This window comes from Diabrotica virgifera, chromosome 1 (assembly GCF_917563875.1).
Source record: "Diabrotica virgifera virgifera chromosome 1, PGI_DIABVI_V3a".
NCBI classification, from domain to species: domain Eukaryota; kingdom Metazoa; phylum Arthropoda; class Insecta; order Coleoptera; family Chrysomelidae; genus Diabrotica; species Diabrotica virgifera.
The window spans coordinates 53,547,327-53,559,332 of NC_065443.1; the positions used below are offsets into that span (position 1 = coordinate 53,547,327).

A 12,006-nucleotide genomic window follows, 5' to 3' on the forward strand; every position below is an offset into this window, starting at 1 on the left:
TATTATACAAGAAAAGCAAAAAAAAAGAAATTACAGCAAAATAGCTAACTCAACTCAGTGAAAATCATGATATTTTGAACATCACGCGTGTACCATTTCTTATGTCATTTATATTTACTTTTTATGTCAATATTCCTTTTTTTCTGAAGTAGTCAAAAATACTGATTTTTGTAAATATCAACAATGTTTACTTTAAAATTATTACATAATTTTGTCAGTGTATAATCTAACACAAGTAGATATATTTTATTGATCTTATTAAGTGCACTCCACGCGTAATTAATTTTTTTTAAAATATTATTATCTCAAGATTTTGAAGTAGGTACATATTTGCATTTAAACAATTTACTCTTTTTTTCATAATAACTATAGTGGGTTATGTTTTTTTCTACTGTATCAAACAATTTGACTTATTTTAATTTTAATTTTTTTTTTTTGGGACTATCAGTGAGATTTCATCAATTTGATGGTGCCTATATTCTTTTCTTCATTAACATGTGCAACTCATGTTTCTTCTCTTGCATGATTTCTTCCTTAGTCTTTAAATGTGAGATTAGGTACTTTAAGGCCCAAACCAGACGGTCCACTCTGCAGCGCTACTCTATGGATCCACAGAGTGGCTAAAACAGGCGATTTTGAAAAATTTTTAAAGTATGAGTGGGTTTTCGAATGAAAAAAAGAATGGAGAGAGAGAAATGTTTCTGATTGGCTTGGAAATTTGGAATGGGGAAAGTTTTGTTTGAATGTTGAGACAGTTTGGAAAAGAAAAGATTATTGTGTTACGGGCATTCGAGAAGAGCAGTCAAAAGTTTTCGTGAGTAGTTCAGAAGCAAGTACTAGTGGTTGTTTTTGATAGTGAGAGCAGCTGAAAGTGGAACGAGAGAAAAATAAAATCGAGAAGAAATACCTCTTTGATTCTGTAAAGTCCAAGAGAGTAAGTTACAAGAATTATCGTTATTAAAATTATTTGCGACACCAAGTAAAAAAGATACTTGGGTCTTAGGAGATTATTGTTGAGAGAAAGAGAGGAGAGAGTTTTGGAGTTTATTGAACGAGTACTGGCAAAAAGAGGCCTGGCTTGTGGTTTGGAGAAATAGTTGCTGGTATCCTGCTGGATTGTTTGCTGAGAACGGAGAGGGCTTTGATTGGTAGCCTAACATAATCAACAAGGAGGAGCTGTTTGGGTCAAGAGGAGACATCATTGTGTGTGAATCAAAAAGGTCAGTCAATAACCTATGTGATAGATTTTATTTATAATCAGAAGTTAATTTTTTTCCGTAAAAGCATATGCATTTAAGATTCCAACATTTCAAAAATTTAATAGGAAGTATAAGTAATTTTGCGAATACCAAATTTGTTTGTTTAGCTTGTTTTATTAATGGTATCAAGAACAAAGCAATAAATATTTTTTTTTAATTAGATTAATTTATATGATAAAGAATCCCGATAAGAAATTGGACCTAGTGTATTGAGATGCTACGTATTCTTTAACCTGGTTAGAGAATAATGGTTTACATGGAGTTGAAAGTTTGACAATAATTACGGATGCAACTGAAAAAAGACTTGCTAGCTTCGAGATATACTGTTACCAAGAATGTGGAAAATATCATGGACACAACACGTAACAAAGAGGAAATATTTAGAAAAATGAAAAAAGGAAAACAAATACTCAACACTATGAAGGAAAGAACAATGAGCTACTTTGCTCACATACTAAAAAATAAAAAATATGATTTGATGCGATTGATTATACAAAGGGAAAGTGGAAGGTAAAAGAGGACCGGGAAGACGACACGCGTTCTGGTGAAAAAATGTACAGCGGTGGAGTGAAAACAGCAATAAAACTCTTCAGAACCGCTGCAGACAGAGTAAAATGGACCGTGATGACCGCCAATGCCCTTAAAGAATGAGGCAAATGAAGAAGAAGATCGGTCTCTATTGAGATGATTAATTTCGATCGGTGAGATAGCTTGGCAGAATCAAAAGGAATTTTTTAAACATAGTACCTATAGTGAAAGTCTTAAGTGAAATTACTACAGTCCGTCTAATATATTTACCGTTGCACGTCATTATCTACGTCAGAGATCTAAGTTGGCATTGTTGTCAAATTACAAAAAATTCTTGAATTCATTTTAAATCAAATATATCACATATTTTTTGCGGAAGTGGATTATACAACACAACAAATTAATATTCAATGTACATAAATAAAAAATAAAAACTTCAGAAATAGAAAACAATAATTACGTTATAATCTTACGTTAAAGTAAATAATAAAAACAATAAATATAATAAAACAAAAAATACTTATTAGGACCGTGCAAGTTCGGAAAAGCGACACCTGGTTTCTTCGCTCTGAACTTTTATTCGCACTTTTAATTATATTGGCCAATCATATGGTCCTGGTTACTGGATAATTGTCAAGGCTATAGTCCAAAAAAATAATAAGAAGAAAAAATAAGATTTAGGTTATGTTATTATAAATAAAATTAGTTATTAAAATGCAGTACTGCAAGCAAAATACAATTAATTAAATTTACCTTTATATAATAATTGCATATCATACCAATATTGTGAAGCAATATATAATTTTTCTTCTTAAATGACAATAGGTATGAAATGTACGTCAATTTGACAATTTCAATTGACAATATGAATTATTTAAGAAAGTTGCAATATTTCTCCGCTATTCGCGCACGATCGTTTCGCGTATCCCTTCCGAGTAGGTACTTGCACACCGCGAATAGTAAAGAATAAAAACAAATATCACCGCAGCTGTCAAATAAATGTTACCAATTTATGCCAAAATATCACCTACGTTCGATTACATTTACAGTGTGTTCCGAACAAATGTGCTTAATAAAAACGCTTTATAATCCATTTATACAAAATTAAATGAAACATATTATTGTGTGTTTCTTAATTCTCTTCTAAGTTAATATTAATAGAAATCTTTAAATATTATTTCTACGCGTATATAATAAAATATGTCTATTGGCTGTAATTTCAGTGTACTGGGACTCGGCAAAATGATTGTAAAAAAGAACATACCTACCGCCTAAATATTTCGTGTTGGTATCATGTGACGTCACGGGCTATGACGCGGATGTCGTGCAACGGTAAGTATATTAGACGGAGTATATTTCACTATTGTGTAATAGGGAACTTGCACATTTTTTTATTACATAATAGTGTTCAGTTTTGTTTAAAAATGAAATTTCCAAAATTTCACGCTTCAAAAACTCGTAATAACTTAGAAATACAAATTTAAAGTCTTCTGTGGTATACAATAGTTTAAACGACCCATGACGTCACATAGTTTTATTACAAAGTTATGATTGTGGTTATATTTAGGTATATTCTTCTTCTCCTTCTCTAGTCTATTGGCCTCCACCTACTTGGGTATTTCGCCAGCTCATCGTCTCGGAATACGGGAAAATATTTATATTCTAATTACATTTATCGTATGTCATTGTAATAATATATATACCACTTTGTTGAGATTTGAGTTTGATACAGTTTTTGAAGGAAAGGAAAGAAGGTTTACTATGGAAAATAGAACCATTTGTAAAAGTACAAGTATTCTACGAATAGTTCAAACGATCAAAAACACTTGTGACGTAACATAACTGTATTTTCTACTGACGTTTATAATGCCCAATTTAAAATTATATACAATTTTGTTTACTTTGTTGGTGCAGAATGTAAACATATAACCGGATGACGTCACGACGCGTTTTGGGCTGGTTGGTATAATTTGAATTTTTAATCGTCTTTAGGGGCCAAACGAAAGAAAAAAAAACTTTTTTATTTTTGATACATTATGTTTTAAATTATGTTCTGTTGTGATTTATAACATTTTTTCGAATTTAAGTTCCCTTATTGTATTAAGTGCTTTTAAGCATCAAAAAGCTTGAATATCTTTTTAATTGCGCTAGAAGCTGCTTGTTTAAAGGAGATATTTAATGGTTTTAGCTAATATTCTTCATAATACAGAGCAAATTAGTATCAAAGTTCAAAAATTGCGTGTAAGGCTAAATGTAAAATTATTATAATCTACATATTTTATGTTACAAATTAATAATCTCATAGGATATACAAAAAAAAAAGAACAAAAAAAGATAATTTATGTAATACCGATAATACAGGAAATTAAATGATAAGTAAAGTAAATAGGTATATTTTTAAGTAAATTAATCTACTATACAAATTATTATTGATTGTATTTCTGATAACTTTCAGATAAAACTAATATGTTTATTTTTTTATCTTATCTTTAGAAATCTTTTATTTTTAGAAATCCAAAGGAAACCAACAATTTGATTTAAAATTCCGGTGTTTATTTCAAAGAAGTTAAATTTAATTATATTATTAAAAATGCTTACATATATCACATTCCAATCCTTCCTGCTGAGGTATCCTGTTGAGCTTGATCAATGGAGTATTACCAATTGCAGCCAAAGCATTCGGTAATATTTTTGGCTTAGGTGCGTTCCTATGAAAAAATAATATAATAATTTGTAAAAAAAATTTACATTGTTGCTTAAAAAAAGTAGTAATAAGTACAAGTTTATATGTACTTAAATAAACATGTTCACATCTTTACAATCCAATAGTAGGTACGGGGTGCCATAAAAACATTGGAAATATCAAAAAAGCAGAAGTTTGGGAAATATCACAAGGCTAGTGAAAATAACGGTTAGGTACAAGATAAATACTTAGTGACAATGTAAGAAAGCTTTTCAAGGCAGCTCACACTGAACAGAGGTTTATAACAAGGGGATCCGCTATCACCGAATTTCTGAAACCTAGTATTAAAACAAATCGTAAATCGATCAAAATTTAAGTACAACCAGAACTATTTTCAATAGGAAGGAACATTGAATAATATCGAACTCGGATGACGTGATGATACTAGTGAAAACAAAAATAATTCCTCAAGAAATTTTCCAGACATTTGAAGAAAAATCGAAATGGTACGGACTAATAATAAACCAACAAAAACACAATATATGGAAATGAGAGGAGACATAACAAATAATAGCAAATATATCAGCAGAAGCTGTGAATAGGTTTTTGAAAAAGTGTCAGAATTTGGATACTTAGAAGTAACTATAACGAACATGGGAAACGAAGGAAAAGGATAAACAAAAGATTAATGAAGGGAAGAAATACGATCACTAAATTCAACATTAAAAACAAAAGAGTCTACGAGAAAGTAATCAGATCCACAGCGATGTATGCCAGGGGAACGTAGATTATTTACCAGCAGCAAGAAAAGAAAGCAAGGTCTGGGAAAGAAAGGGTTTAAAAACTTTGAGAGAATGGTTGAACAGATTCTCTGCATCCCTTTTCCGAGCTGCCCTCAACAAAATTACTATAGCCAATTTGATAGCTAACGTTCGATAATCGAGCACGGCACATGAAGAAGAACGGAAAGAAAGGTGCTCAGAAAAATCTTCCGAGGAATACAAACGGTAAAAAATATTTGGACGAACAAATAAAGAAATAGTGAAGATGTATGGAAAACCAATAATGACGACAAAAATACGACCCCAAAGAGCTGAAATACGGTTGGCTACATTACACGAATGCCAGAGAACTGAAATATAATAATACTGAAGGAGGGAGAAATTGGGAAAAAGAGAGAGCGTTCAAAGAAAAAATGATTGGAAGCAGAAAAGCAAGACTTATTGAAATAGGCTTGAGAGATTGTGAGAGATTGAAGAGAAAAGCTAGGAACCCGAAAAAATGGAGGGAAACAACCAAGTTTATGGAAGCTAGGGGACTACAGTGCCTGTAGCGCATTTTTTGTATACATATATACTAGTCCTGTCGCCAGGGGGGGTACAACGGCCTCGTTAATTCAGATGGACTTACCCAAATTTTTTTTATGTATTTTGACCCGTAGAACACGAATTTTTTGGGTAACAGTTGATCCGGATGTCGATAAGATTGTTATAGACCAAGAACTTGAGGAATCAAATAACAGCGATTTTTGGCAAAACAAAACAATATTTTGTATTTTTTGGGTCATTTTAAGCAAAAAATATTTCTACAAGTTTTTTAGTAGGATGCACAGTTTTCGAGATAAACGCGGTTGAACTTTCAAAAAATCGAAAAACTGCAATTTTTAAACCCGAATAACTTTTGATTAAAAAATAAAATAGCAATTCTGCTTAGCGCCTTTGAAAGTTCAAGTCAAATTATGTCGGTTTTGATTATTTGCATTGCTAAAAATTTATTGTGTTATTGCTAAACAAAGCTACAAACAACTAGTGCGTGAGTGATGTTTCTATGATTTCTCATTTAAAATCGAACGAGTAGGTAGAATAGGTACTAGTGCAATCAAGACTATTTCTACGTTACATGCGTTAAAACGCATGTAAAAGCACGGGAAACCCTACGTGTTTATAGCTTTGTTAAACAATAAAAAAATAAATTTTTACCAATGCAAATAATCAAAACCGATATAATTTGACTTAAACTTTCAAATGCGGTAAGCAGACTTGCTATTTTATTTTTTAATCAAAAGTTATTCGGGTTCAAAAATTGCAATTTTTCGATTTTTTTAAAGTTCAACCGCGTTTATCTCGAAAACTGTGCATCCTACGAAAAAACTTGTAGAAATATTTTTTACTTAAAATGGCCCAAAAAATACAAAATATTGTTTTGTTTTGCCAAAAATCGCTGTTATTTGATTCCTCAAGTTCTTGGTCTATAACAATCTTATCGACATCCGGATCAACTGTTACCCAAAAAATTCGTGTTCTACGGGTCAAAATACATAAAAAAAACTTGAGTAAGTCCATCTGAATTAACGAGGCCGTTGTACCCCCCCTGGCGACAGGACTATACTAAGGAAGAAGGGAAACAATGACAAAATAATAAGAATAATTAATAATAGTTTGGACAAAAAATACAAATCAAATCATTCTCCACAAAAGATTGGTTTACAATGTTTTGTCTGTCTTTAGCTTTCTATTTTTGACACCAATAAGAACTGCTTAATAATAATAGTCCACATGTCTTCGACAAAGTTCAGTAATACTTTCTTTTCGAATACTTTCTCAGCCTTGTTTGTTTATAACGGAAGGTTGTGATCAAAATAAACAACAATTTCATCATAACTCATGAAAAATAGGTAAACAAAATTTTGGGAATTGGGTTTTCCAGAAAGGCGGGATGTAAGTGTTTCATCGCCATTGAAATATTTGATATAGAGTTGCCGTATAAAAATGTAAATATTGTTCAATTAAGACAAAAATTGAATTGATAAAAAACGGATCTAATAGTACATTATATACCGCGGGACTGAAGTAGTACATTTAATCCTGAAGGTAAAGTTTATGGCCCGACCGCAGGGAGGGCCATAATTTACCTGAAGGATTAAATGTACTTCAGTCGCAAGGTATATACGATACTTTTCGTACTTCCGGTATGATTTTATTAATTATTTCAATAATTTCAATCAGTTTTTTCTCTCTTCAACTCATTTAATAAACTGTCTTTAAAATAAGTTACCATAGTAACATTGCGTTGTGACAGTTATAATTTAGAAACATTGTCATTACTAGTGTCATTGTAAAGAAACATTGTTATTGATAATTATTGGTATCATGAGTGAAGAAGGTGTATCTGATATTGATAAAAGAGCAGCCGAAGTAGGTGAAGAATTGTTACCACCGAAATCTAGAAAACTATACGAGCAGCAGTACGATGCTTTTAAAAAGTGGTGCCGCTTAAAAAATGTGAGACAACCTATATACTGAAAATGCGCTGTTAGTCTACTTCGATGATAAATCAAAAGCGGTTTGTGCCTCAACTCTCTGGGCACATTACTCAATGCTGAAATCGGTTATTAACATTAGAGAAGATATTGATATAAGTAAATTTCCAAAATTATTAGCTTTTTTGAAGAGAAGAAATGAGGGATTTAAGCCAAAGAAGTCAAGAATTCTCACGTCTGAGCAGATAGATCAGTTCTTACGGGAGGCTCCGGATGATAAATATTTAATGCTTAAGGTAAATTTGGAAATTTGTTTATATTCAGAAATTTTAAGAAATCAATTTTTTTGTAGGTTGCACTTATTTTGGGCGTTGCGGGAGCTTGTCGTGGAAAAGAGTTGGTTGATTTAGAAATCGACGATGTGAGAGATTTGGGCGATTCCTTCCTAATTGCGATTAGAAACACCAAAAATAAAATTGACCGAAATTTTGTGATCAAAAATTCAGAAAACAGTGCCATCAGTTTTGTGGCGATATTTCGGAAATATGTGGCATTGCGAAAGACAGGGACAACTCATTCAAAATTTTTTGTTCAATACATCAACAAAGAATGTACTACGCGAGTAGTAGGAAAAAACATGTTTGGTACAATTCCACGGCAAATAGCAGCTTTCTTGAAATTAGAAAATGCGACGTCTTATACGGGACATTGTTTTAGACGCACATCTGCGTCTTTGTTAGCTGATTCGGGAGCAACAATAGACGTGCTGAAGAGACATGGAGGATGGAAATCCTCCAACGTGGCCGAGGGATATATTGAATCGTCTATTAAAAATAAACAAAAAATTTCAGATAAAATATTTGGTCAAGTCGCCGATTCGTCCACTATAGTTATGCCACAGTCCTCATTCTCGCTTCCTGTTTCCGCAGGATCTTCGAAACAAACACCAGTTCAATATGAAAAGGACCTATCTGTTACTCGTCAGTTACCTGCTGCATTAACCCAGGAAAGACTGGTCAATATGACGAACTGTCACAATATTAATTTGAATATTAACGTTAATTACCATTCTAATTAATTATATTTTTCAATAAAATATCCCTTAAATTCGTTTGTTTGTGATTTAATCGTTCCGGGAGTTTCGTCAATATTTAATCCCGGAGGGATTAAATGTGACACTTTAGTACCTGTCACAAGGGAGTGAAGTTGTCACTTTAGGCCCGGAAGTACGAAAAAACTATTCCTCATGTCCGCATGATACACAAAAGCACTGAATGTTTGAGAGAGCACTGAATAGAGAAGAATTACCGGCAGAATAGACTCAAGCATATTATGACATCAATATGTAAGAAAGGAAATAGAAAATACTGCGAAAATTATCAGTAGTAATTGCACAAGAGCTCTGAAATTATTGAATTTTTCCCGAGTGACACTTTGACAGTTTTAATTTCACGAGCCGAAGGCGAGTGAAATTATGTCAAAGTGTCACGAGTGCAAAAATTCTATATTAATTTCAGAGGTCGAGTGCAATTTGTTGCGATTATTTCATGAATAAAACTGTTCAAAACCAAAATTTTATTGTAATTTATTTATGTAAGTACCATTAAACACACAGTTTTTATAAATATTTGATAATTGAAGGTCATCACTTTTATAATTTTTAAAACATTAATTGTCATTAATGTCACTGAATGTATTTTTTCGTAGCAACGAAGGGCATCTGACGTAATATACTTAACGACGGGAGATTATCAAAAATTATCGATTTAATTCAGATTTCTGTAGCTTTCTATTGGTCAGAATCTCCTATGAATGACATAATCAAAAAAGTTATCAGTTTAATTTAGATTTCCGTAGCTTTCTATTGGTCAGAATCTCCTATGAATGAAATAATCGAGGAATCAGCATTATACCGTCTATAGGCAGACTGTATGGAAATATAGAGAAAAAATTAGAAATATACATACAAAATAAAATCGAAGAAGGCCAGGAAGATTTCACAGCTGGGAAAGCATGTTTAGATCAAATTTACACGATCGATCAACTAATAGAAAAAAAAATGGCCAAAAATAGATTCGTCCATCTGCTTTTTGTAGATCTTAAAAAGGTATATGGCTTGATACCAAGAACCAAGCTATGAGAAGCAATGGAAGACATCAAAATTCCCCGAATATTAATAAAAGCAGTGAAAGTACTCTTTTAAGAATAACAAAGTAGCAATCAAAAGGGGCAATAGAATACGCAGTCGATTTAAGACGACAAAGGGGCTACTACAGGGCTGCTCCACATCCCCTACCCTGTTCAAAATATTCCTGGAAAAAATGCTGAAGCCATGGAAAAGAAAGTGCGAAGGAATGGGTATACCAGAAAGGAACGAATATCAAGTATATACCCTAAGTTTTGCTGACGACCAAATAATGATCGCACAAGACGAAGATGACCTCAGTTTTATGATGAGAAAACTGGAACAGGAATATTCAAAGAATGGGATGTAAATAAACCTAAAAAAACTGAATTCCTAACAACGGAGAATACAGAAATAAAAACAGCTGTAAATATACGAAGGTAAACAAATCGTAGGAACAGATAAATACAAGTATTTAGGTTCCATAATATCAAACAAAGGAACAATGGTAGAAGATATAAAAAATAGATTAGGACAAGCAAGGGACTGCATACAAAAATTGAACACGGAACTGAGGGAGAAGAACATCAGCATAAAAACAAAAAGAAGAATATATAATACCATGACAAGAAGTATCCTCACTTATGGGTGTGAAAATTGGACAATAAATAGAAAACCAAAAACAAAATAAGAGGAACAGAGATAGAATTTCTAAGGAGAAGCGGCAGAGTCACAAGAAAAGATAGAATAAAATAACAGAAAATAACATTAAGAGAAGGATGGGAGTGAACTCAGATATAATAGACTACATCGAACAGAAGAGATTAACCTGGTATGGACATGTCAGAAAAGCAGACCAAAATCGTTGGATAAATAGAATAACAGAGTGGAGCCCGATAGGAAGAAGGAAGAGACACCCCGAAGATGCTTCAGAGATAAAATGGACGAAGCAATGGAGAGAAGAAATCTACAGAAAGGGGACCGGCAAAACAAAAAGAGGTGGAGAGAACGGTTGAGTGAATGAATACAGTGAAAACTGTGGAAATCCTTAGTTACTAATATATAAGATAACAATTGAAGTTCGCGAGTATTTCTTCTGTTTGTACTAAACATTTAAGTATTTTCAAATATAGGAAACGAAACAACAACAAAATTAAATGGATAGATAATAAACAAAATATATAAATATTATAGTCTACTTACCAATCGACCTTTGTATGAATTGAGGTCGATCTGTCAACTTTCGGATTCCATGGGCACTTTTGCTCCCTTTCAGGAGCGCAAATAGCGTCATTTAAAGGCGAACGGTAGACGTATTTACTCATGTTGACGATATGTTGTTAAATCACGAAATCAATGAAGTGAGTGCTCTACTTAAAGATAATAATATATTTTATCGTACCGGTTTCACGACCGAGATCAATTTGAATCGTTTCGATAATAATATCCCTTTTATATATTCGAGAGTAAATATTGGAGGTAGAACGCATGTTGTACAGGATGTCCCAAAATTTTGATTCCGTAATAATTATTGTTTGGGTGCCGAAACCAGGACTGAATTTATTAATTTTGTATTTTCATAAAAAATAACTTATATATTATTATACTAATATCCTAACCTAATGTTTAATGAACATTTAATTCGTTCTAGAACATAATTGTGCCATTTAAATTAATAGAGCATCTGTTCTAAAATTAAGTTCTTAAATTCTATGCCGCAAGTTATTCAATAAGTCCTTGACTCGAGTCATATCCTTCAAATATTATTCTTGTGTTTACTTACTACGCAGGGTAAACATTTTGACTAATACACTGTACTGTATTACTTGCTTGTATTGTACTACTAGCTTGTATTATTCGCTACCCCCTCCTGTTTCCAACGAGCCCTCTTACGTCACGATCCGATGAGCCATCGAGCCTCCACCACAAAACGAGACAAAAATGACCGGAATGGATCTTAGAGATTTGCGAAGTTGTGAAAAATACAGTGGAACCTCCATAACTCGGATTAGTCGGGACCGCGGCAGATCCGGGTTATCGAAAATCCGGGTTAGCCGGAGAGTATGGTAAAAATTAATAAAATACGGTATACTAATAGATAAAGTCCGTTATAATTGAAATAACATGAAATATATATGCACAGTACACATCT

General features: G+C 32.6%; 1 protein-coding gene across 1 annotated transcript in view; it reads right to left on the reverse strand.

Annotated features, from left to right (window-relative positions):
* The window catches only part of LOC114324951 (uncharacterized), a 113,455-nt gene extending 102,167 nt beyond the window's left edge, over window positions 1-11,288 (reverse strand). The window contains exons 1-2 of the mRNA XM_050659882.1: window positions 11,058-11,288; window positions 4,386-4,495 (exon numbers count right to left, since the gene is read on the reverse strand). Of these exons, the coding sequence (XP_050515839.1) occupies window positions 4,386-4,495; window positions 11,058-11,179 (232 nt within the window). The 5' untranslated portion in view covers window positions 11,180-11,288. The remainder of the gene's footprint in view (window positions 1-4,385; window positions 4,496-11,057) is intronic.
* Window positions 11,289-12,006: the final 718 nt, after the last annotated feature.